Below are 26,474 nucleotides of genomic sequence, written 5' to 3' on the forward strand. Positions count from 1 at the left end.
GCTAGTGCCGGGGAGCCCGGAAGCGCCCCCCTGCGGCGGATCCCTGCAGCCGCGCGCCTCGCTCAGAAGTCCAGGCTCGCAGAAGACCAGGTTCCACGCACACGCCGCGCATCCTGCGGAGTCCTCCTCGCGCGCCAGGTCCCGGGATGAGTTCGTTTCCTGCAGGATGGCACAGGTTCCGCAGAGGGTGGGCGTTCAAATCCCGGCTCAATACACGCCTCTGCTCAACAGCTGTGAGACCTGCCAAGCCACTTAACCTCTCTGTGCCCATTTCCTTCATTAGCTGACAAAGATAATATCTACCTCTTAAGGATGATGGATGGGACGGTTGAACGATTAATATTTGAAGAGGCTTAGAACGGTGCGTGGCATGGAGCAAACGCGATACAGTAGTCCCTTGGTATCTGAGGGGAATGGTTACAGGACCCTCGTGGATACCAAAATCCAGAGATGCTCAAGTTCCTTATAAAAAACTGTGCAGCATTTGCATATAACCCATGCGCAGCCTCTTTTGATATCTAAATTGCTTATAAAATGCCTAATATAATGTAAATACTATGTAAATTGTTGTTTACTATATTTATTAGGTAATAGGACCAGAAAGAAAGCCAGTATATGTTCAGTACAGATGCAATCACCCTTTTTTATTTTGTATTTTTCTGATGAAGAGTCTTGCTCTGTCCTCCCAGGCTAGAGTGCAGCGGCACAATCACAGCTTACTGCAGCCTCAACTTCCCAGGCTCAGGTGATCCTCCTGCCTCAGTCTCCAAAAGTGCTGGGATTACAGGTGTGAACTACTGCGTCCAGCTTTTTTTTTTTTTTCTTCAAATATTTTCAGTCTGTGGTTGGTTGGGAACCCACAGATACGAAGGGCCGACTGTATTTAGTTAACTAGATACTAAAGGTAAGGATTGTTACCATCATCTTACTAGAGGAGAAAACTGAATAAATGATGGAGGTAAGATTAGCACCAATTCCATCTGATGCCCATTCTCTTTCTCTGCAAGGACGATAACCCTTCTTACACTTTGCTGTGTCAGGAGGGCATCGCAGCCAGTTCATCTAACAGCAGAATTAAGTTATTTGCATTTAAGCTGAAACAAACTGGCTGAGGCCACATGGACAAATACCACCTTGGCCAAGGCCCTCATTCCAGGTCACTAGAACTCCGGTCCAAGCCCTGGAAAGGAAAAATGTGGAACAATACTGCAGGCTTTTGGCTCTTTTCTTTTCCTTTCATTTCCTCTCCTCTCCTCTCCTTTTCTTTTCTTTCTTTCTTTCTCTTTCTTTCTTCCTTCCTTTTCTCTCTTTCTTTCTCTTTCTCTCTCTTCCTTTCTTCTTTTTCTTTCTCCTTCCTTCCTTCCTTCCTTCCTTCCTCTCTCTCTCTCTCTCTTTCTTTCTTTGTCTTGCTCTGTCACCCAGGCTGGAGTGATGTGGCATGATCATGACTCACTGCAGCCTGGATTGCCTGGATTCAAGTGGTCCCCCGTCCTCAGCCTCCTCAGTAGCTGGTACTACAGGCACACCACCATGCCTGTTGGGTCATTTTTATTTTTTGTAGAGATGAGGTTTCACTCTGTTGCCCAGGCTGATATCAAACTCCTGAGCTCAAGCAATTCTGTGACTTCAGCCTCCCAAAGTGCTGGGGTTACAGACATGAGCCACTGCATCGGGCCCACATTTTCTTCATCCTTTCATATTGATGAACATTTAGGTTGTTTCTGCCTTAGTTATTGTGAATACTACTGAAATAAACGTTAGAGTGTAAATACCTCTTTGATATCCTGTCTTGAATTCTTTTGGGTAATACCCGTAAGTGTGATTGCTGAATCATAAGATAGTCTTCCTTCCACCAGGAACCTCCAATCCAATCCCCATAAAGTGGCCAATGCCACTTACTCATTTATTTTTAAGACAGGGTCTCGCTTTGTCATCCAGGCTGAAGTGCAATGGCATGATTGTAGTTCACTACAGTCTTGAACTCCTGGGCTCAAGCAATCATCCTGCCTCAGCCTCCTGAGTAGCTGAGACTACAGCCACATGCCACCATATCCAGCTATTTTTTTTTTCTTTTGTAGAGATAGGGTTCTCATTATGGTGCCCAGGCTGGTCTTGAACTCCTATGCTCAAGTGATCCTCTCACCTTGACCTCCCAAAGTGTTGGGATTATAGGTGTGAGCCACAGTGCCTGGTCACCTTGTATTTTTTAAGATACACTTTTGTATATAACGTATGCAGAAATGCAATCAAGTCAAATCACAAACTTCGTGACACAGTTTCGCAAGGTGAACACACTACACTGTATGGCCAGCCACCAGCCCAAGAATGGGAGCGCCATGAGGGTTCCTGGCATAGACTTCATGGAGTCGCAGCCTTGACAGCCATTTTTAAACCTGATATAAGCTGTTTGAAATCCAGCTGAACTCTGTCATCCTTGTCCTCAGTGAGACTTCTCCCCTCTGTGTGGTGTTTGCAATATAGCCTGCTTGTTCCTCATCCCACTGATGCCAAATCCAGCTCATGCCACAGCTGCTGGCTGTGGAAAAAATCTAATGGTCAACACTGGAGTCATGTAAATGAGTTCCCTCCTTTATGCATGTTTTCTTTAAATGACCCAGATCCACAAGTCCTGAGGGAAAGCCTGAGGAACAGCTCCCTGGGCCTTAATAAAGGCAGGTCCCTCAGGCTCAACCACAGGCTGGTTGAGCTCCCTGCTGCCTCCAGACTCCTCCTGGCCCTCCTAGTGATTCGGTGTCCCTAACCTCTCTGGGTCTGTGAGCAATAAACTTCTGCTTCCTGCATGGTAGTTTCACCAACACACCCAAACTTTACTCTCTCCCCCACCCACCCCATCAGGGCTCTCCTAGGCAGGTCCCAAGATCAAATAAGAAACCATAATAATACAAATCACGACAGTCCCAGAAGTCCCCCCTCCTCTCTGTTACTACCCATCCTCACCCCCTATCCTAACGTCTAATGCTACAGAGAAAAAAATGAAAATAGTTTTCTTTGGTAGACTTGGGCATTCAAGGACAGAATGCTCAGAATGACTTCTGCTAGCTCTTAGCGAATCAGTTTACCCCAAAATATGCAAACAAAATTCACCGTTCCCAGACTTACAGATCCTGCTGTTGCCTCTCTGTTCTGTGACTCAGTCCACCAATTGTCTACTTACGAGCAAACACATGACATGCGAAGTCACTGAGCAGTGAGCAAAAGAATACGTCTCTGACTCATTCTTCGACAAACTCCTCCCACACAGCTTGAGATAATATATTAAATGTAGTTGAAAAGGGCTCTTAAATATGATTTTTTTTAACCATAAAGATGAGTAATTCTTAATGAACCTACAGACGTATAGTTCCTGTGTTTAAAATTTCCAAGCATTTAGGGAAACGTAATTCATTTCATAAATGTCATTCATTCCATATGTAAATATACATGAAATTTAGTTCATTTCATATGTAGTATGAGATCAATGAAATATTTTCTATTTTTTCCATGTATACTGGAAATCATGTTAAGCATGAGTTTTAAAATTCCTTTTAAATATTATAATCAGTTACATAAAAATGGATTTTGTGTAACAATGATCTATTCCTACTTTCAGCAGTTTTTAGGATTTTGCTGCAAAAAGAGAAAGAGTGATTCAAAGCAGGACATTAGCCTCTGCTACATACATTGTTGCATTCAAAATTCTCTCACTTTAAGAAAATCGGGATAGTGAACCGAAGGTGTTTAATGGACCAGTGAGTGATTTTAACAGTGATACCACATTGATTTTTCTTTTCTGTTCCTCACTGCCTGAGGGGATCTATCTACAAATTCTATTTCGATCGAGGCACCACCAAGGGGAGGAAAAATATTACCACTGGCATTTTACTGCTTGTACCAGTTGGTATTCTTCGAACTTTTTCTTTCTCTGGAGCCTTAACCATTTCTTTACTCCCAAGAAGCATTCTCAAATTTCTTTTCTGCTGTCTCAAAATAGAAATACTCGGAAAGCCCCAAAAGAAAAGCAACACAGGCAAAAATTGTTCTCCAAATCAGTTTATGTATTTTATCAAAACCACCTCCTTAGAAACACATATAAACATAGACAATGCTACATCTATTATATACATAACATCATCTTTCGTCAATAGAAAAACTTCAGTATTTAATATTTTTAAGAATGCAAGTCTATCAGTTTTCTTATTCTCTATTCAAATAAATAATCTCACACATTAGCATTGCTTTCTCTGAAATAAATGTCTTCAGAGCTTTGGGGTACATCTGATATCTGAATCACAAATTGTTGTCCATCTTTTAGGGTTATGAGGGCTTCTTGTCCCATAGGAAGGCTGAGTTTAACTGCACTTTCGGTGGTTTCATCTTCCAACAGCACCTGGATGAGCTGCAAGAGGGAAATGTTTAAAGGCAAAAGGTAAAAAGAGACAGTTATACTATTCCTTGTTGCAGGAACTACCATTTGAATTCTTCTACCAAGCCCGTGGTCCCCCCCGGGATGTAAAGGAGAAGTTCATGCATTTATTCTTTTTTTTTTTTTTTTTTTTGAGATGGAGTTTCACTCTCGTTGCCCAGCCTGGAGTGCAGTGGCGCCATCTCCGCTCACTGCAACCTCCGCCTCCCGGGTTCAAGCAATTGTCCTGCCTCAGCCTCCCAAGTAGCTGGGATTACAGGCATGTGCCACCACGCCCAGCTAATTCTGTATTTTTCATAGAGACAGGGTTTCACTATGTTGGCCAGGCTGGTTTTGAACTCCTGACCTCAGGTGATTCACCTGCCTCAGCCTCCTGAAGTGCTGGGATTACAGGTGTGAGCCACTGCACTCAGCCCATGCATTTATTCTTACTAGGAGAACTCCTGATTTCTCAGGAAAACACTCAGGGTCCAGTGAGAACTTAGTGGGAGGCTTTGCAAGGCAGGGATGGTGCAGGGGCGGGGAGCTGATGGGCTCTCTTTAGAGAAATGAAGAGGGCTCTGAAGTTTGTGAGAAATGTCCTCGTGAGAACCAACCAACACTCTTCCTTAAAAGACACCGGAGAAAGCAGGTGAGTCGTGAAAGTTGGGAGGGAGCTTGTGAAAGGCACCCACAGTCTCCGTGTGGCTGTAGCACCCATCAATTTGGGGGTCTCCAGACAGGTACTAATCCCCGCATTCTCATCAAGTCTCTGGAGCTGACATACTCGGCTCCAATTCTCACAGTGGCTCTCCTTCCCCCATCCGTCAAATAAACCATTAATTTGTGGAGGGCGGGAACCTATGAAAACAGCAATCCGGTACTGGTGACTCAATTGGAAGTAACCGATTCGAGAGGTGTGGAGGTTCCAAGTTAGTAGAAGCTCTCTTCAGCCACTTCGCCTGACGAGCAAGTCTTCCTATCGGAGAATGGCGAATGTACCATCCCTCCCTTAGCTCCAGGAAACTTGGCCATGACTACTTTAAAACCAATAGAAATGTATTCCCTTGGTCTGATTTCATCAATAAACCTCCTATAAGCTAGTATATTTTGACAGAGATGTATGCATCATAACTTCAAATGCAAAGTTTATGAAAGTTGTCTCATTCTTTCTCTAAATTCGACAAAAACCATCACCACCCCATGAAAAGATGTTTTTCTTTTTCAAAAAACTGTTTTCACCTTTAGCTTAGAGGTGAAGAGACACTTAAAAAAATTTTGTTTTGCCCTGCTGTAATCCTGGAGTACATGACCTAAATTCGTTATTTGATATCATTATAGTTTTTCACTTTGTTCTTAAACATGCCTTGGCATCTATTTTGAATGCCGCTGGAATGTAGAAGAGGGACAGATGGATATGGTAATCCGGAATGCTGACTTCAGTTGTTACTGTAGGTGCAGGCCAGAGCTAAATTGTTCAGGGAATGAGGCTGCCACAGCTGTGCAGCTGAATGGGGTGTTAACTCGTGGCAGATGAATGCAGATGGGACAGGCAGTGTGTGCTTTTTTGTTCATGATGAGTGCACATACTGAATAATGGATGCAATGAAAATCAGATGAGCGTAACTTTTTGGTGTGCTTGTTTAAGTCATTATAGCTAATTCAGCAGGCAGGAACGAACAAAAGCAGGTTTAATTAATATCTAATGTGTATTACCTCGGATTACCTGACATTCATCTGCGTGTATTGCTTTATTATGTAGTTCAATTAAGTATTTACTATCTTCTCTATTGTTTCCACCCATTAAATATAGGTCAAACCTCATTGCAAGAAACTTCAGAGAAGCTAAGGGATTGGGCCAAGAGTGTCAAGAGCAAGTGCTCAGCTTCCCCCGTGGTGGGGAAATGATGATGATGACCAGTGGTTACTGGGTACTTACTATATTCTAGGAAATAGTCTAAGCATTTTACAACAATTAACTCATTTAAACCTCCTAACGGGTCCTATGGAATTAAGACATGAGTATCTCCATAAGTTAAGCAATGTGTTCAAGTTTCTAGCTAATAAGGGGAAGAAGTAGAATTTGAACCCAGAAATGTATGTACCAGGATTGCCCTTATCAGACTTGAAGGTATTTTTAATAATTAGTCTCAAGTAACCAATTTTGGAATTAAAGCAGATGGTAGAAAATGCTCTCAGGGAGAGAATGCTGAGGACAGTCTTCGAAGGATCTGTGGAGGTGTAAATTCCTGTTCTCCCAATGATTAGTGAGGTGACCTTGGGAAAATTACCCAACCCTTCAAGATCCTCAGTTATGCCAGTTGTAAAATGGGGTTGACGGTAACATCCATTTCATTGAGATGAAAATATGCACTTAAATGCTCAGTCCCGGGAGACTGTCAGCGTCTGCTCTTCATGCCTTCTAACTGTGGCCGAAGAGGTAAAAGCTTACTCCTGGTTACCTTGCTGACTAAGAAGCATGTGTATGTAATCTGACTAACATTCTCCACTTCGCTGAACTTTAGTCCGGCTCCCGAACCTTCTCCTTCACTCACTTCCTTGTAAAATCCAGTTTTAGCAAGAACCCTGCTGAGTCACTTTAGCAAGAATGCCCCATCTCCACATCTGATCAGTTTCCTCATCCTCTGCCAGCCTCCAGGTGATGTTTGGTCACCCCAGCTGGCTGGACTTCTACAAGAATCCTGTTAGGTGGGTTTAGCCAGAATCTCCCTTACCTCTGACATTTCTTCTTAGTAAGTTCCCATCCACTGACCCCCACCCGGCTCCTGGGCTACAAATTCTGCACCCGCCACCCTGTCCCTGCTATACTCAGAGTTAAACCCAATCTCCCTCCCCGACTGCAAAAGCCCAGTGGAGATGGTACTGAATAAAGCCTTCCTTATGGATAAAGCCTTCCTTATGGTGCTTTAACAAACGTCACTGAAAGATGTTTTTTTCCTTTAACAAATTGTCATGCTACACTCTGACCTCTTGCCCCAGCCGGTGAGCGCAAAGAATTGGCTTTCACTTGGAGATGAACACTGCAGCCCAGCATGAATGCTGGCCCTGCTAGGGCCCTACGGAATGTCTCCAGAGTACACTCAGGTACTTTCCACTGGCGGCCCCTGGAGGGCTCTGCCGCCAGGTACAGCAGCAGGGAGAGCCATTCTCCTAGGCATAGCCCGGCCAAGCCATCGCCTCTTCAGATCTAACTGGGCCTTCTTTCTGCCAACTGCCTGGAAACACTTGCTTCCTGAAAGCGCCTTAGCTGCCACCAGCTAAGGAGGCCCAGCTCTCGTCAGCACCCCCAAGTTAGGGTCAGTGTTTCACTACTGCATGCTTCATTGACCATGTCTGCTTTTTTCACATGGACACTCATGGAGGTGAGTTTCTCATTTACGGACAACATCTGAATCCACCTCATAGAGAGCACTGAACGCACCTGGATATGTGACTTACTATCATCAAAGTGAGAAACAAAGACCAAATGCAGCTAGAGAACGGGGAAACCTGAGACACGCATTTCCCTAGCTCCTGTTTTTTTTTTGTTGTGGTGGTTTGTTTTGGTTTGTTTTTTTTTTTTTTTTTTTTGATCTAGGGAGGTGTCTTGTCCAAGCGTTGCTCAATAACAGTGTGTGCAAGATCTCTGCAACTGGAGAACTCGGAATGAGAGTTTGCTCAAGAAGGAAAGGGCCCTGGAAGGTTCCTAGTATTCTGCGGACTCTAACGTGTGAAGAGTTTTAGGCTGTGACTCATTGCCGTGGCCGAGACCACTATTAACCTGCTTCAGGTTGAATGATTGCACCTGCTTCAGTTTCCTATTAAGCACAACTCATCTGTGCGAGAGGGGAACTTGTGGGCACAAAAAGAAGAAGATGGATGGCAGCTAAACATCAAACATGTGCACAGAAATTAGTCCTAAGACAACTGCTGTCAGTGTTTTTTTCACCAGCTCACTCCCCGCTCCTCAATGCAGGCATTTCAGTTGTTCCTCCGTCAGCCCAGCTCTGCTTCATGGCACTGAGGTCCATGTCTGACCTCTCCAACCTGCGTCCCGCACTCCTCAGGGCATAAAACAACCTCCTGTCTAGGGTTGTAGGTGAAGAATGGATTTGAGATCAGGCAGGCTGGGGCTCCAATCTCTGCTCCACTATTTCCTTGCATTTCCTTACTGTGTGACTTTGTGCAAGTCACTCAGCTTCTGTGAGCCTCAGTTTCCTCATCCATCAAATGACAATGACAAGAACAAATACTCTACAGGATGGCATGGCTTTGAGATAACATACACAGGGGCTCTATAGTAGGTGTTCGGTAAATAGCAACTCTAATCTTTATGTCTTTCAGCAGGTATCCCAATGTAATCTTTTCAAAATCCTCTCTGTTCAGACCACCCGACATTTCCTTTTTTTGAACACTAGGGGCATTTTCAGTGCATGCCCCGCAGAGGTGATACACCACCGCTAGGTGTGCTATTGCTGAGTTAGTCTAACCAGGCCAAGTACACTCTGGGAAGGCAAGAAAGACCCAGGCCATCCAGAGGGTCCATACTTCTAATCATGCCACGCACCTATTAATGTTCCACAAACCTGAGCCGACCAGTAATCAACAGATAGTGAATTAAACTCCCCCTGCCCCGGCAAAATCACCTAGGGTAAAGATGACTGTAGAATCCTTTATCATTATTTGGACAAAGTGATCCTGAGGGTTTTCCTAACCACCTGTGGCTCTTGTTCCCCTTGAAACAGCTGTGTGGAAGGGGGTCCTGGTGTCCCTACCTTATTGCCCGTGGCAGTGTCCACCAGGAAGCCCAGGATCCTGAGGACCATGTTGCTCACACCCACAGGATATCGGCCCCGGTCCATGTGTGTCGGCGTCATCCCCAGTGACTCCACGCTGGGGCCAGCACATGTCTGGGGCCATGAGAAATTCAGAGGGTGGAAAAGTGCCTGGTCTGGCTGGCCAAGAGTCGGGTCATCTGGTAGCATTTCCTTGACATTCCCCATGTCCTCCTCCTCCTCTTCCTCCTCTAGGCATGACTGAAGTATATGAATCACATATTCCAAAAGCAGTAAGTGAAACAGATGCCAGGAGCCTACATTTAGATAATAACCAAAAATGAATACATTTGATAGACAGACAATAAACAAATCACTGTGAAACTAAGAACTTTTCTGTGGCTAACACCTGTGTACATGAGCCTCATTCCAATAGCTGACCCTGAAGGGGCCTGGGTGGGCCTCTTACGTAGCATCCATCAGTAGAAAATCCCTGGCAGGGCAGCTATTGGACAGAAAGGAGTGAAAGCTAAATAGCCTAAGCCATGAAAAGGAACTTAAAATCCATCCAGTGTGAGATGGGAGGAAAGCAAACCCTACAGGGAACTGGGTGCTGCTCCCAGAGCTGGAGAGGGTGCCCCTCAGCCTCACTGTGCCCCATGTATGATCCACAGGAACATCCAGCAGGGGTGGGAGGAAATGGGGGCAGCATGCAGAAGGAAGGCTGCTGCTGTTTTGTGGTGCTTGAAACGTAGTGCCTTGCCCCTCTTGCAGACCCTGTGGCTGCAGTTCTTTGTGTAGGGAGTGAGTAAGGAGGCTGGCTGGCGCTCCACCTGCGAGAGGTATCTTCTCAGGTGGGCCTGCAAGTGCTGTCGTCAGAGAGACAGGAGGGTATGTGACTTAGCTGAATGCTCCAAATCCCAAGGCCTTTGCACTCCCAGAAAGGAAAACAATCATTAATGTTTGCTTGAGAAACAGACGGGGAAATCTGGCCTGTTGCAATTGTTAAAAGATAAGTTTTAAATAAAGGTAAAACCATGACTCTTACAAATATAAAATGGACACATCAGGCTGGGCACAGTGGCTCACACCTGTAATCCCAGCACTTTTGGACGCCGAGGTGGGCAGATCACGAGGTCAGGAGATCGAGACCATCCTGGCTAACACGGTGAAACCTCCTCTCCACTAAAAAGTACAAAAAAATTAGCTGGGCATGGTGGCACGTGCCTATAGTCCCAGCAACTTGGGAGGCTGAGGCAGGAGAATAGCTTGAACCCAGGAGGCAGAGGTTGTAGTGAGCAGAGATCGTGCCATTGCATTCCAGCCTGGGTGACAGAGTGAGACTCCATCTCAAGAAGAAGAAAAAAAGGACATATCAAAGGTTTTATTTAACTCATTAATTAAATGATATATTACATCTCATTGCTACATCAGTTAAGATGTTGCCACTGGTTCAAAAGAGAATTCAAAGTACTAACTACATACTATATACACAGAAAAGAATGCTGACAGTGATGAATAGATGCAAAAGGGATCTGTCCTCAGGGCAGTATCAATGGCAACCACCTGACACAACCAACTCGTATTGGATGAGAGTCATCTGCATTATCAGTTTGCTGTAACTTTACAGAGCTATAAAAATAACTCAAAGACAATGGAAGGTAGAGATAATCCAGAAGGCTATGCCAACCTTTTGTCCATTTCAAAGCCTTTTGTCCATTTCAAAGCCTTTTGTCCATTTCAAGTAATCTTTTCATCCATTTCAAAAGCCCTTCCCAAGTTTTTCCCTGAGTAGTGTTCTAGCCCTCCATGGATCTGGGTGAGGGGTAACTGCCCCTGTGGAAGGCATGATCTTGCCTGAAGTGAGCTGGACATCGTCTGGCCTATTTAACCTTGGAAAATCACAGTCCGAGTCTTGAAACCATTGTTCAAACTACTGGTGTGAATACATTGATTTCATATGGAGGTACAGAGAAGGTAGACTGGGAAAAGTAACAATTCGACTAGATTTCTTTTCTTTTTTTGAGACAGAGTCTGGCTCTGTTGCCCAGGCTGGAGTGCAGTGGCACAATCTCAGCTCACTGCAACCTCTGCCGCCTCAGCTCAAGCAATTCTCCCACCCCAGTCTCCCAAGTAGCTGGGACTACTGGGCCACCACACCTGGCTAATTTTTGCATTTTTTTTTTTTTTTTTTTTTTTTTTTTGTAGTGATAGGATTTCACCATATTGCCCAGGCTGGCCTTAAACTCCGAGGCTCAAGAGATCTGCACGCCTCAGTCTCCCAAAGTGCTGGGCTACCACACCCGGCTCGGGGCTAGATTTCTTTCCGTGATGCACGTGAACTCTGCTCTCTCTCTGCTCTGGAAGAGCATGAGCATATAGCGGAGTCAGTGTGGACTTCATTGAAGGGAAGAGTCCCACTATAAGTGAGTGTCACTTATATGGCAGCTGACAGCGGCAGCCCTCAGGAGCTCCAAGGTGTCTGCAAAGCTGGTCTAGAATAGGGCTTGCTTTCTCTTCCTTCTTGCTGTGAGAGGATCTGGCAGCTCTCTGCGAAGGGATCACTTGCCATAGCTACTGTGCAAACTCACAGGACTGGAGACTATCTTTCCACTGCTGTATGCCCAGTGCCCAGGAAGGTGCTTGGGAAGCAAGAAATACCTTTTGAAGGAATGATCCATTCCATGAAGCTGGTGAGCTGAGTGGTGAACTTCCCTTCCTACAACCTTTTTTTTTTTCCTTTTTTCTTTTTTTTTTTTTTTTTTGAGGTGGAGTTTTGCTCTTGTCGCCCAGGCTGGAGTGCAATGGTGTGATCTCAGCTCACCGCAACTTCTGCCTCCCGGGTTCAAGTGATTCTCCTGCCTCAAGCTCCAGAGTTGCTGGGATTACAGGCTTCCGCCACCACACCCGGCTAATTTTTGTATTTTTAGTAGAGACAGGGTTTTACCATGTTGGTCAGCCTGGTCTCGAACTCCTGACCTCAGGTGATCCACCTGCCTCAACCTCCCAAATTGCTGGGATTACAGGTGTCAGCCACAGCACCCAGCCCCTTACAACCCTTTTTATAAGGCAACTGCATCAAAGATGCAACCTTCCCCAACAGAAGAAGACGAGTAATTTGACCAGGAAGTTTGCAAAATGCACATTACTTCACTCTCTCTACCATCTGCATACAATGGCAACTTAATCATTATTCCTGAGAGTTAAGTATGAGTGCTTCAAAGAGCCCATTTTGTCCTTCATCTCAGTCGTCTCTCTCAGTGCTTTCCTCAAAATGTCACACAGCTCATAATTCAAGAACCAGGAGAAGCTTCCTGTGTGTCTAACGATGATGAAACAGGAAGGAAAAGCATGGTCCATCTGTTTGACAGGCTATCACACTGACACTACAAATAAAAATTACTATCGTGTTGTATGGTTTGCTGTGCCTATGTTATACTTTACATAAAAAGGTTAAAAGAAGATGGCTGGATTCTACATAGCAATATGCAAAATACTTACGCCATAACAACATTTTTAAAAGGTAGAACACACAATATTTTCTTATTTTCTGACTTACCAAAACTGTCTCTGTGGCAGAGGGTCATGGCTTTGCTCACAGCAGTGAGAAGAAGGTTCCATCTCAGCTGGAAGCCGGCGGCCAGTTTGATAAACTCTTCTTTGCTTCTGCTGGGCTATTAAGTTTTTGCGAGAAAAAAAGGCTGCAGTTTGTGATAAAATCAAGAAGCATAGTATGTTTTCAAAGGCACACATTTGTCATGCACATGCAGTTGTAAAGAGCCAAAGAAGAGGAAGATGAAATAACAAGAGTGGGAAGTGAGGCAGCAGGGGCCAATGTCTGGTCTTTCTCTGTCTTCCACGGACATGGTTCCAAGGGCACAGCCCTTTGAAGTCGGTGGAGAGGAGGGAGGTAGGAAATTGGCTTACTTTTTCTCTTAAAATCACCATGCAATTTTTTCTTTTTTGGAGACATGGTCTTCCTGTTCCCCAGGCTGGAGTGCAGTGGCACAACCTTGGCCCACTGCAGCCTCGAACTCCTGGGTTTAAGCGATCCTCCCCCCTCAGCCTCCTGAGTAGCTGGGACTACAGGCATGCAGTACTGCACATGACTAATTTAATTTTGGGGGGGAGGGTGGGTAGAGATAAGGGTCTCATTGTGTTGCTCAAGCTGGTCTTAACTTCTGGGCTCAAGTGATCCTCCTGCCTCAGCCTCCCAAAGGCACTGGGATTAGAGGCATAAGCCATCATGCCCAGCATCACAGTTTTTAAAAAGAGGTCACTTGTGATGTGTGACACAGAAACAAACACCGTAGGGACAGCCTCATTGAAGTCCACTTGGAATGGCATGAAGAGGGGCAGGGGCTGTTTTATTCCTGCACTCCTGCATGTCAAATCTGGTTGTGGAAAAGGGGCACAGAATCCCATAATAATGAAAAGCAGTGGTGCTCATTTGGAAAAGCTGGTCGTCATGCTTGCTGTGTAAGCAAGCTCCAAACTGGAAAGTCTCAGCCCCTGCACCCAGTGGAACCAAGATCGTCTGACAGCCTCACTGGCACTAAACTGTGTACCAGTAAGATGCCGCTGCATGCAGACTAAGAGGTTCCCTCTACCCAGACGGAGAGCAGCCTTGGACCACACTTGAAGCCATCTGTAAGCCCTGAGTCACGGATATCAAATGCATCTGTTGATAGGCATGCTCCAAGCCTCTTTTCATCCTCAGTCACATGCCTGTGGACCCACCACAGCTCCCCCACGTCTTTGAGGAAGAAATGGAGAGCCTGGCTAGAAACCAAGAATGCCCTTTCCTGTCATCGCTTTTTTTCCCTCTGCCCCAGCGAAACCCTTGGCACACCAGAAGGTGGCCCTGAGTTTCGGGGAACATGAGGTCCTTTCGGTAGCAGCCTCCTCCTCAGTACTCCTCACCATCTGAGACGGACTCTTGGGAGGAGCCCCTCTTTTTGTGTTGAAGGGACAGTGAGAGTACAAAAGCACAGGGATCCCGCTGGGCGCCGTGGCTCACACCCGTAATCCCAGCACTTTGAGAGGTAGAGGCAGGTGGATCATTGGAGGTCAGGAATTTGAGACCAGCCTGGCCAACATGGCAAAACCCCATCTCTACTAAAAATACAAAAATTAGCTGAGCAGGGTGGCGCACGCCTGTAATCCCAGCTACTCCGGAGGCTGAGGCAGGAGAATCGCTTGGACCTGGAAGGCGGAGGTTGCAGTGAGCCGAAATTGCACCACTGCACTCCAGCCTGGGTGACAGAGCGAGACTCCATCTCAATTAAAAAAACAAAAAACAAAAACCCACAGGAATACTTCCTAAAAGCATCGAGGGATGCAGCTCTGAGTGACCAGGGCTCTCTCTGCACAAATGTTTGCAAGTCAGCCATAAACACCATTGAGCGTCCTTCCTGTCACCTCCACAGTATGGCACTTTCTGTCCCCCAACATAGAAGCTCCTCCAGGGCCCGAACTGCCCTCTGCTCGCTGACTGTGAGATGCTAACTGAAGCCATGGGGCATCTTTGACAAGCCCAAGGGTGTGCATCTTAACAGTCTGAGCATTTGATTGACAGTAATCTGGTTTGTAAAAATCAGCCACGCTCTTTTACAAAAACAAGACCGTCAAAGGCACGCAGTAACAAAAACACTATTTTTCTTTTTCTTTTTTTTTTTTTTGAGGTGGAGTCTTGCTCTGTCGCCCAGGCTGGAGTGCAGTGGTCAGATCTCAGCTCGCTGCAAGCTCCGCCTCCCAGGTTTACGCCATTCTCCTGCCTCAGCCTCCCGAGTAGATTGGACTACAGGTGCCCGCCACCACACCCGGCTAATTTTTCGTATTTTTTTAGTAGAGACGGGGTTTCACCATGTTAGCCAGGATGGTCTCGATCTCCTGACCTCGTGATCCACCTGTCTCGGCCTCCCAAAGTGCTGGGATTACAGGCTTGAGCCACCGCGCCCGGCAAAACACTATTTTTCTGATGTGCCTCCTTTGTGAAGGCAGAAGGTACAATGATGGAGACCTGGGAAACACATAGTGCTCTGTGGTTTATGATGTAGGATGGCAGGGTTGGTAGTGATGATCTCAGCGGGTCCATCTGATTAAAGCTGGAGGCTGAGTTCTAGCTTCCACTTAAGGAACAGACAATGGACAGCTCCTGTCTGTGACAATGTATAATATAAGCCTTCAGCTAGCGAATGAATAAATGTCTCAGTAGCCATTCAGCTCTGGACATGGTCACTGTTGTTATAAATAAGCTTTGCCTAAGATCAACAGGAGGAATAAAAACCATACAGAATCTGGGATAATTATTTTCAAGAAGCAAATGAGACCAGACACCTGCCAGGGGTTGGAGCTGGCTTTCTAGTTCCTTCCTGAGGATTTTTCTGGTTCATATCTAGGAGGTTTAAGACCCCAAAGTCCCCAGCAGTCTTCTTGGTCTCAGTTATTATTTCTCCTCTTTCTTCTCAACTGAGAGTTCAGAGATACAGACAAGGTCAGGCAGGCGGCACAAGGGAGTGGCCACAACATGGCCAGAAACTTAAAGAGAAAGCCCAGAGCCACGCTGCCAGCCCCAGGCCCTCAGAGTCTTTGTTCTCTCCACAGTGTGGACCGCTCCTTCCTTCCTAGGTAAGCTCACTCCTGCTCCTGAATGCCCAGTCCCCCTCTCTCAGCTTATTTTAATCCTACACATGTTTTGTATCCCAGTTTTAAGTCCCACCTTCTTTTCAAGGCCTTTCCCAACCACTCCAGCCTTGGCAAGCACAACGTCTCGAGAGGTGGGGCCTGGGCTGCCTTGTTTCCCTCTAGGGTTTTTGTTGTTTGTTTGCTTTTTTTTGCGACAGAGTCTTGCTCTGCCACCCAGGCTGGAGTGCAGTGGTGCGTTCTTGCCTCACTGCAACCTCTGGCTCCCAGGTTCAAGTGATTCTCATGCCTCAGCCTCCCGAGTAGCTAGGACTACAGGTGCGTGCCACCACGCTTAGCTCATTATTTGTATTTTTTTTTTTTTTTTTTTTTTTTTTTTAGTAGAGACGGGGTTTCACCGTGTTAGCCAGGATGGTCTCCATCTCCTGACCTCGTGATCTGCCTACCCTGGCCTCCCAAAGTGCTCGGATTACAGGTGTGAGCCACCATGCCTGACCAGATGGATTCTTTTGTTGCCGAGGCTGGAGTTCAGTGGCTCTCAGCTCACTGCAACCTCTGCCTCTGGGGTTCAAGCAGTTCTTCTGCCTCAGCCTCCCAAGTAGCTGCGATTACAGGTATGTACCACCACGCCCAGCTAATTTTTGTATTTTTAGTAGAGACAGTGTTTCACCATGTTGGCCAGGCTGGTCTTGAACTCCTGACCTCATGTGATCCTCCCACCTTGGCCTCCCAAAGTGCTGGGATTACAGGCGTGAGCCACCGCCCGGCCTCCCTCTAGGTTTTAACCCACAGCCCCTAACTCTCTCCACCTGCCCTGGGCCCACGGATCGAGGGGCCGTGGCCTCTCTCAAGGCATTCTCAGCTCTCCACAGGTGACTGACCCCACGGAGGATGATGAAAATCAAGCCCAGGATCCCACTGAAGCAACTCCCAAGAGCCATTGGCCGGAAGGACCAAACCCGCCCATATCGACAACCAAACCGTCTTTGGGCTTTTGAAATCAAGCCAGACACTCTACTGGAACGTGTCTGCAAAACATGCAGACAAGCGCTGTTCTCCCCCTAAAACAGACAAAACCCCTCCTCTTCTTCCACAATCCCATTGGTGCAATACACACCTGTACACACAGTCACCCACACCCACTTACACACATGCTCAATCACACACATGCTGACCTGTGCACACACTCATCCATGCATGCTCAAACACCCACACACATACTGCACACGCTCATGCACACCCACTCACCGGTACACCACGCTCACACTCACACACATGTTCACACACACTGATACACATGCTCACCACACACTCCCACACACCACACACTCCCACACATCACACACACTCCCATGCACCCGAACATGTGCACGCGCGTGCGCGCACACACACACACACACACACATTATGTGATGTGCTCCCCCCGGCCCCCATTCTTCACCTGCTACAGAGTTCGAGACCATCCCCTGCCCTCACACCCAGGCCAGCCTTGACACATTTCCAGCCAGAGCCTAAGAAGCCTCTTTCCCATCCCCTAGTCATTGGGCACTCATTTATCTAGAATGATCAACACATTTTTTTTTAAGTCACAGCTTCCTACCTGGAACACAAATGCCTGGAGATGTGAAGATAGACAGCTGAGGAACACACTGAGATCTGTTGATGTTCCCAGCAAAGAAATTAAGTTTCTTAAACCTACAAAGACACAAAATAAACAAACAAAAGATTGCATGCAGCAGAGCAGATTTTCTCTGTAGGTATTTGTGTACCGGGTAACCTGGGAACATCACTGAACAATAGCTCGGAGGGACTCCCCAGGGCCTCACGCTCATTGTGAACAGAGGATGTCCTGAGGCTGGCTTTGTCACCTCTGCAGTCATCTATTCAGAATTACATGGACATACCTGTTGTGAGCCACCTCTGCCGCTTGTTGAAACAGAAATATTTTGAAACCATAAGTACACCTTGCAATTATCCAGACCTTGTCTTCAGATGAGCTCACTGCATGATATAGACATGACCTCACCTATCCTTGCCATCTTCAAAAAAGGGCTGGTTTATTAATGTCATTGAAGTGATGGCAGACATCAAAGCTGCTCAGAGAGGGTGAGCGCCTTGCTTGCAGTTATGCACTCAGTTAGGTGGAGCCTGGTGTGATGTCAGGTTCTGGGTCCTCCACCTGCACAGGTAGCAATGATAGGGAAAGAAGAGCCTTTGGCCGTCCAGGCTTTTTGAGTGCTTCTGCATACCAAGCAGAGTTTGGGAAACTGAGTCAGTTGCAGCAGCCCCCCTGAGGCTTGGTGGAGGTGCACTTGGACTTGGAGCTGGAAGCATTTGCCTGCAGAACTCTGCATCTTCCTGGTGGGACTCACGCAGATGCCAATGGGAGCACAGGAGCCCTGGCCAGACCAGCGGGCAGTCTGGAAGGCACCTGGAGAGGGCGTCTCATGCCCTCCTGGGACTCCCTGGGATCTAGCTGGGGGTAAGAGCAGGGCTTGGTTAGCCAGTGAGTTGGGAGGGGGACTTTTTGGGTTCCTACTAATCAGAACTGCAGAATTAGTAATCCTACCAATAGCTCTGAAGCCTGCTGGATTAGGTGTTAACTTTTTAGTTGCTGGATTGGTGGGGGAAAAAAAGTGCCCTATGGGAGGATCTGGGATTGGGGTCAGCCAGGGGACACTATCAAGGGACAGGACAGTGGAGGGGAGCAGTCAGAGGTCATTTACCAACAACCAGGGATGATATATTTTAGTATTTTAATAACTGGCATAACCCCACCAAGGCCAGCCCTACTTAAAGGTGAAAGGACGAGGACGGGCTAATTTACAGGTGGTGCTTTTGTGCACTCCTGAATTCTGTATGCATCAAGTCACAAAACACTGAAGTGCTCCTGCGGGCCACTGCAATGCTGCGTGGCCCAGGGCGAGTAAGACACAGCTGCCAGCCTGAAGGGGTTCATGGGAACTGAGCGGGCAGCTGTAGACACAGCTGAGAGTACTAGCAAGGAGTTATGCCCACAGAGGGAAAGGCCATTCTACTTACCTGGGGCATCCCGGCAGCGAGTGTTTGGAGAGGGCACACACAGGGGAGCCTGGCACCCTCCCCGTAGCCATGATAGGAGGGCCTAGAGACGCCCATAATTCATAATTGGTAACCATCCTGCAGCTCCCTGCCTCCCAGGTCCTCCCTGAGTCTGGAGAGCTCCTCCTGCCACTATGTTCACTACCCAGGGACGCAACAACACACACCAGCCAGGAATGCGAGCTCTTTATGGCAGGGGGATTTTTTCTTGAAAAACAACGACAATGATCAATAGCAAATGGCGAAAATATCCACCTGCTTCCTATCACTTGTTTGGAAAGGAATGAAATATGGTAAAAGCACCACTGTTAAACTTCACATTGCAAGTAACAAGAGTGATGGGAGAATGTGGCGAGGTAGACATCTAGCTCAAGGCAATTTTGGTATGATTGAGGAGACACAGGAGTCTGTGCGTGTAGACACAGATGCAGGAACTAAACTTTTCCCCCACAGGAGATATTCTGGAGATAAATACGGTCAAGCAGCAAGCACACTCATCTGGTCATTTATTAACTCAAATAACAGGTATCAGCACTGCTGCCCTGTCTGGCCCTGGAGTAGGTCCTGGGAGCACAGGGACAGGGCATTCCCTGGGGTGTTCATCACCCCACTACAGGAAGAGAAGTGTGAGCAGCCAACTTAGAACATCAGAGTTATAAAGTTCTACCCCTATTAAGAAATTCATGGCCAGACGTGGTGACTCCAGCCTGTAATCCCAGCACTTCGGGAGGCCGAGACGGGCGGATCACGAGGTCAGGAGATCGAGACCATCCTGGCTAACACGGTGAAACCCCGTCTCTACTAAAAAATACAAAAAACTAGCCGGGCGAGGTGGCGGGCGCCTGTAGTCCCAGCTACTCGGGAGGCTGAGGCAGGAGAAAGGCGTAAACTTGGGAGGTGGAGCTTGCAGTGAGCGGAGATCCAGCCACTGCACTCCAGCCTGGGCGACAGAGCGAGACTCCGTCTCAAAAAAAAAAAAAAAAGAAATTCATGTTAACAATGGCCATGCTAGCCCCAAACCTATGCCCAACACGCCAATAAAGCAAGCTGTAGGAGGAGGATTACATTTCATCTCTGGGTTGTTCTCCAGTTCATCTGCGCCACTCCGGTCACTTGCCAGGGCTTTCTTAGAAGTAGCCAAAGTGGCTTGATTGATGATGGCCTGCACATCTGACTTCAGAACGCCGACACGCCTCTTACTTTTCAATACCGTTCTCATAGTCTAAAGATAATGGGGAGGCACAATACTTAATTCAATCTTGTCATTTTATTTTTGCCTAACTCTTCCCCAGATTGCCAAGATTTTTGTTGTGGGGGAGAAACAAACATTGATGCAGGTATTACCCATTAAAAATGAATCTTAAACAATGAAAAGGTTAAAACTGCACACATTCTAGAACTGCCACTCTGGAAGAAGAAAGAACGCATCTCTCGGAAGACGCATTCAGGGCTTGTCTGGCGCTGCTGCTGCTTCTCTGCACCACACTCACCCCACGCCTGAATGACTCTAGCGAGGGGGAGCCCGGGGATTCAGCCCCTACAAGGAAGGTGTAGACAGAGGCTGCACCGATCCTGAGCGAACGGCTGTGGGATTCGGAAGCTGGCTGTCCCTTCCTTGTGGGAGCATTGGCCATGAGGAATTTGGCCTCTGGGAGGTGATATCATCATCTGTCAAATGGAGACAAGCTAGTCCCCAACACTGTCTGACTGCCTGGGATGCAGCTGGTGGTCCCCACAGCAGTCCTGGGAGAAGGCACGAGTTACTCCTCCCTTTTACAGAGGAGGACACTGAGGGCTCTTGGAGTGTGAAGTAACTTTCCTGAGGGGCAGTAAGTGGGAAGATAAGGCTCGGAGCAGGGACGGGCTTCAGAACCCACGCTTGCTGCTCGGGTTGGGTTGAGAGGAAGAGCACGCTGCCGGGTCATTTCCAGACCAACCGAGTCAGGACTGTGCGAGCCTTGGAGAACAGGACTGGCTGTGACTGGCAGTGAGACACAACCCCACTGAGCTCGGAGTCTGGGGAGGGCTCTGCACTGGCAGGGTGGGGCCTGCTCGGGGTCACAGAAGCCACAGCTGGGATCCTCCCAGTGGAGACTGATTTGGAGCAGAATGATGGTCCCCAGGCTGTGTCCTGATAGGGCACTTGCAGGACTTGAGAGGAGACTCCTGACAGCCCACGAGCCGGGTGCCAGCATCACAGAATCTTCTCTTCAGCCCTTCGCAACCTTTCTCTGAATCAACCCAGGATTGAAAAGGTCAGAGCTGAAGTAACTGGTGGCCTGGCCACACTGAGTCCACAGGGCCACACACACGGGTGAAGGGTATGTCTGTCTGTCTGTCACAGACTCTGCTACAACGCCCTGTTACCTCTGACACTGGCACCTCTGTGTGGGGCCTCCCTCAGACGTATTTTTTAAAAATTTTTTTGAGATGGAGTCTAGTTCTGTTGTTCAGGCTGGAGTACAGTGGCACAATCTTAGCTCACCGCAAACTCCACTTCCCAGGTTCAAGAGATTCTCCTGCTTCAGCCTCCCACGTAGCTGGGACTCCAGGCACGTGCCACCATGCCCAGCTAGTTTTTGTATTTTTTTTTTTTTTTTTGAGACAGGGTTTTGCCATGTTGGCCAAGCTGGTCTCGAACTCCTGACCTCAAGTAGTCTGCCTGCTTCAGCCTCCCAAAGTGCTGGGATTTCAGGTATGAGCCCTCCACACCAGGACATTGGGCATCTTTTAAATGTTGACCTGCTTTCCCTCCTGCCCGGAGAAAGCCAGGAGATTGGAGCCTTCCTGAGGATGGGCGGAAAGGGGGCAGGCTTTTAGTTTTGAGTCACGGGGGCCCACCTGGACTCCTCTGCCAGTGGCCAGGCAAGGCCACCCTGCCTGCCCTCTGCCCTCCAGGTGGACAGAGCAACCACCCGCTCTTAACAGGCACTTAGAGCTTTCACCTCTTTTCAGGAAACTGCCTTGTTCCCTCCTATCTGCTTGGCTGAAACCTACCTTAGCCATATTGGAAAGGTACGTCTTTCTTCTTAGTCTTTTGACAAATAGAGTAACTTCTGTTAAGAACAACACACATAGCCATTAATACGATAACTTCAAGTTCTCATGTGGGCAGTGGGGAAGAGAAGGCACATGTTTGGGGTAGGAAGGCATAGTTGGCTAAACTGCAACTTCCCCACCCCGTCTGCTGGCCCTGAGTGGCCACGAGATCCTGGCAGGGGACACTTGGCTGAAATGTCCTCATGTGCCAGAAAAACTAAGTAGCCCCAGCATCTGACATGAGTGCTACTATGATCTGAATGTCTGTGTCCCACACCCCCAATTTCATATGTTGAACCTCACCCCCATTGTGACAGTGTTAGGAAGTGGGGCCTTGGGGAGGTGATGAGGTCCTGAGTGTGGAGTTCCCATGAAGAGGATTAGGCGCCCCAGAGAGACCCCTTGCCTCTTTCACCATGTGAAGACAACACAAAAAAACAGCCGTCTGTGAACCAGTAAGCAGACTTTCCGCAGACACCCATCTGTGGGTGCCTTGATTTTGGACTTCCCAGCCTCCAGAACTACAAGCAATACATTTCTGTTGTTTATTTACTGCCACCTAGTGGGTGATATTTTACTACAGCAGCCAGATTGGACTAAGACAGGTACTCAGAGGAGTTTAGGGTTTTTACCCAGGAATCCTGAGCACCCCCAGCTTTCTCATCCTACAGTGCTTTCCTTGGAAAATAATCAAAGGAAAGGAAAGGATGAAAAGGGAACACACAGAAACAGGTGTTCTCCTCTTGAATGCATTCATTCATTTGACAAATATTTGGGAGAACACTCGTGCAGTGCTTGCTCAGTAGCTATTTGTTGGATGGCTGCTGAGCTGATGGATGCAAGAGGACAGCCCTTCTCTTCAAGGGGCTCGTGCTCCGGAGGGTGGGTCACCAGATATGAAAACACATCCCAAAAGCAGCCTAAGTGCTCCCATGCGATGTGAGAGCACAAGGAAGAAAGGGAGGCTGTTTGGAAGAAGGTATCCAGGAAAGCTTCACTGAGAAGGTGACATTTAATCTGGGTTTTGACACATAGGTAGGAGTTAGCCAGGAGAAATGGGGCAGGAGGCAGTCCAAGCATAGAAAATGGCAGGAATAAGGGCCTTTTCTGGGGACAGCCAGTCTAGTGTTGCTGAAGAGTACTGTTGGGTCATGGGAGTCCCTGGGGAGATGGAGACAGGGATGGGGCCAGAGGCCAAACTGTGAATGACTGCACAGCAGTGGAGGAGAGTGGGCCATCTGGGCAGCAGAGGCCAGGGAAAGTTAGTAATTGATTAATTGCTGTTTTAGAATGATCACTGGGGGTGCAGGAGAGTGTGGCTGGGGAGTGGGATGGAAGCAGGATGACCAACTAGGAAACTGCTGAAGTAGCCTAGAGAGTGAAGAGACAGAGGCTTGAATTCAGGCAGGTATTAAAGGAGCACAGGAAAACTGGAGCGAGACTCTGCTCCCCACTCCTTGGACCCCTTTGCAGCAAGTCCCAGTCTCACCTTCTGCAACGTCCCTAAAATTTCCAAGTGAGGCAAACTGGATCAGGGTACTCAGTGTGAGTAGTGAACACACTGGGGGTGCGGGGCGGGGGCGGTGGGGGTGGTGATTAGACATGGTCCTATGATACAGGTACTTTGAGAAGTGCCCTATCTGCACCACCTAGGAAACAATTGCAAAGGAAGCAAGACTCAGAAAAACGTGGGGAAATAACTGGCGCCGGCTTGGTGAGAAAATGGCCCTGAGCTGGCCAAGGAGGGTGGGACCCCGTGGGGAGTTCGAGAGCTTCAGGCAATGATAGAAAAACTTCACAAAGGTGAGAGGGAGAAAATGAGTATTTCCAGGACGATCTGACAGGGCATGGCAGGTGTGGGCTGGCCTTTGAAGGAGCATGGAATTGCAGGGGCACAAAGAGGGCAGATTTATAGAGAACTGGACCAGGTGACAGAGCAGTTCAGGCTCACGCTCGGAAGCCACTGCAGGCCTTGAACAGATAAATAGCCTGGTGGAAGCAGCATTCAGAGACTGCAGCCTGGCAGTCAGACCCAAGGGGAAAGCATTCTAGAAACTCAGCAGAGAGATGGTGCAATTCGGGTGTGAGACGTGAATGCCCTGGTGAATATCCACACGTAGAACAGCTTGACCTGGACTTTTGAGTCCATGTTAGTAATCAGAAGAGAAATAGCTTAAAAGGGTGTGGCTGGATCAGCACAAAAATCCATCACCAGCACTAAAAGTCAGAAACCCTCAGCAGGCTGGGTCTTCCGGACTGTAGCTGAGTGCATGGGGTAGCAGCTAAAAGCTACCGCCCAGGTTGAAAGTCAGATGCTTCATCTATGCTTACAGAATTAATTAATTAATTAATTACTTTATGTTAAAGACAGGGTCTTGATCTGTCACCCAGGCTGGAGTGCAGTGACATGATCACGGCTCACTGCAGCCTCAACCTCCTGGGCTCAAGTGATCCTCCTGCCTCAGCCTTCTGAGTAGCTAGGACCACAGGTGTGTGCCACCACACCCAGCTAATTTTTAAAACTTCTTTTTGTAGAGACAGGATCTCACTATGTTGCCCAGGCTGGTCTCAAACTCCTGGGCTCAAGCGATCCTCCTGCCTCAGCCTTCCAAAGTGCTGGGATTACAGGCATGAGTCACTGCACCAGCCCAGAATTTATTTTTTTCATTGAAACCTACCTTTGAGTTTGGAGATCTGCAAGAGGGCTGGAAAACCTTCCAGAGCATTAAGAAGCCACAGCTGCAATTTCTTACTAAATAACCGCACATATTTCAAGTACTGAATAGAAACATCTTCCAAGAAGTCATGAAGGAGAACATCCTCAATTCCCTACAACAAAAGTATCAAGATACTATGATTCTGCTGATGGTGCAGGTGTGACTGAAGCTCAAATATGCCACAGGGACAGGGCGGGTCTCAAGAAGTCTGAGAGTGGGTCCCCACCCAGTCTGAGGGGGCAGCATCACGCAGCCTGGCCACTGCTTCCCGTGCAGGATGTCAGACTGGTGCAGCCACAGTTGGAATTCTTTTCCTATATTTTTATTTATTTATTTGAGATGGAGTCTCGTTCTGTCACCAAGGCTGGAGTGCAGTGGTGCGATCTCGGCTCACTGCAACCTCCACCTCCCGGGTTCAAGCGATTCCCCTCCCTCAGCCTCCCAAGTAGCTGTAATTACAGGTGCACACCACCACACCTGGCTAATTTTTTTGTATTTTTAGTAGAGACAGGGTTTCACCATCTTGGCCAGGCTGGTCTCGAACTCCTGACCTCGTGATCCACCTGCCTCAGCCTCCCAAAGTGCTGGAATTACAGGCATGAGCCACTGCTCCCGGCCTCAAGTATTTTTCAAAGATTGTTAAGTGATACAAATATTTTTTAAAAATCACACAATGCCGGCCAGTACTAGATGGGTCAAACCAAACATATTTAAGGGCTGAACCCAGCTTCCAGTTTTCAACCTTTGTGTTGAAAACTTGGAAGTACTAGATGATTTCCTTAAAAATACTCAAATAAAAGGTAAGGCTTGTGACTTCGCTGAAGGAGAACACATTTTTAACCCAGAAAAGATATAGACCTGACCCTGCAAATACAACCCTCCAAATACAATCACTTTAGAGACAGAGCTTCAACTAAAGCAAAGCAAAGCAAAACAAAACAAAACAAAAACCCTGGCAGTTATGCATATTACAAAATTATTCCAATTATTCATTTTAGAATGTCTTATTTTCCAGAAATTCCCAGAGAAAGAACTTCGACTCAATTCGGGCTTCACCGGTATGGAACTAGAGGTCACTATGTGCATTGGCTTTTGGTTTCCATGAGGTAATTCACAAACGAAAACTGAGTGTCAGGCAGAGCTCAAAGGGCTCCTGGTCCACACACCCCACTATTCACTCCTGAGAGGACCATGGGGACTGCAGAGAGGTGGAGCTGTGGGTCCAAACCCAGCATTTGCCGGCAATTTCTGCAGTGGATATACCCTAGAGACTCACGTGTCCTCCTACCTTGTACAGCTGGACGTCGTAACGTTTAAAGAGCTGGCACACATCAGGCAACGACATCAGCATGACTGTGTCTGGCTGCAGAGACTTCCAGAAGGAAGTAAGCAAGTCCTCCACCTGGGGTAAGTAACAGAGCATATCGCCAAAACTCTTTCCACCTCACAAGACTAACCCTCCCATAGATACTTCCGTAGCCCCGGATGACAATGGGATGAATTTTGTTCCAGTACGTGTAAAGATTTGCCTCTCAGCTTTTCCAAGCTGTATTTTGATAGAATTCTTTCCAACAACCCATCTGAAAGCACCTGCCAGTTGGATGAGATAATGTAGAACATTATTAATATTTTCTTGAGGCAGTTTCTAGAAAGGAAGCTGTTTCTGACCACAAGGGGGCCCCAGCTGATTATACTAGGATGAGGACTGGGCCACAGGGCACAGCCGAGAGAGAACAAACGTTCATTGACTGACTGACTGACTGCCTCAATCATTTTTCCGCTCAGAGAGAGGTGTGATAGTACTTAATCTACGAG

The 26,474-nt window shown here is 47.5% G+C and overlaps 1 protein-coding gene across 5 annotated transcripts in view; it reads right to left on the minus strand.

Moving 5' to 3' along the window:
- Positions 1-4,034: 4,034 nt before the first annotated feature.
- The window catches only part of RFX8 (RFX family member 8, lacking RFX DNA binding domain), a 78,611-nt gene continuing 56,171 nt past the window's right edge, over positions 4,035-26,474 (minus strand). For 3 of the 5 annotated variants that reach the window (XM_030921587.1, XM_030921586.1, XM_030921585.1), the window contains 7 exons: positions 25,948-26,061; positions 24,621-24,771; positions 19,969-20,125; positions 17,423-17,517; positions 12,737-12,851; positions 9,178-9,494; positions 4,035-4,396 (listed from right to left, as the gene is read on the minus strand). In XM_030921587.1, the coding sequence (XP_030777447.1) occupies positions 4,220-4,396; positions 9,178-9,494; positions 12,737-12,851; positions 17,423-17,517; positions 19,969-20,125; positions 24,621-24,710 (951 nt within the window). In that variant the 5' untranslated portion in view covers positions 24,711-24,771; positions 25,948-26,061 and the 3' untranslated portion in view covers positions 4,035-4,219. Of the gene's footprint in view, positions 4,397-9,177; positions 9,495-12,736; positions 12,852-17,422; positions 17,518-19,968; positions 20,126-21,900; positions 21,960-24,620; positions 24,772-25,947; positions 26,062-26,474 lie in introns of all 5 variants that reach the window. The other 2 variants (XM_010386237.2, XM_030921583.1) reach the window with 2 other exon arrangements.

This window comes from Rhinopithecus roxellana, chromosome 17, assembly GCF_007565055.1.
Source record: "Rhinopithecus roxellana isolate Shanxi Qingling chromosome 17, ASM756505v1, whole genome shotgun sequence".
NCBI lineage: Eukaryota > Metazoa > Chordata > Mammalia > Primates > Cercopithecidae > Rhinopithecus > Rhinopithecus roxellana.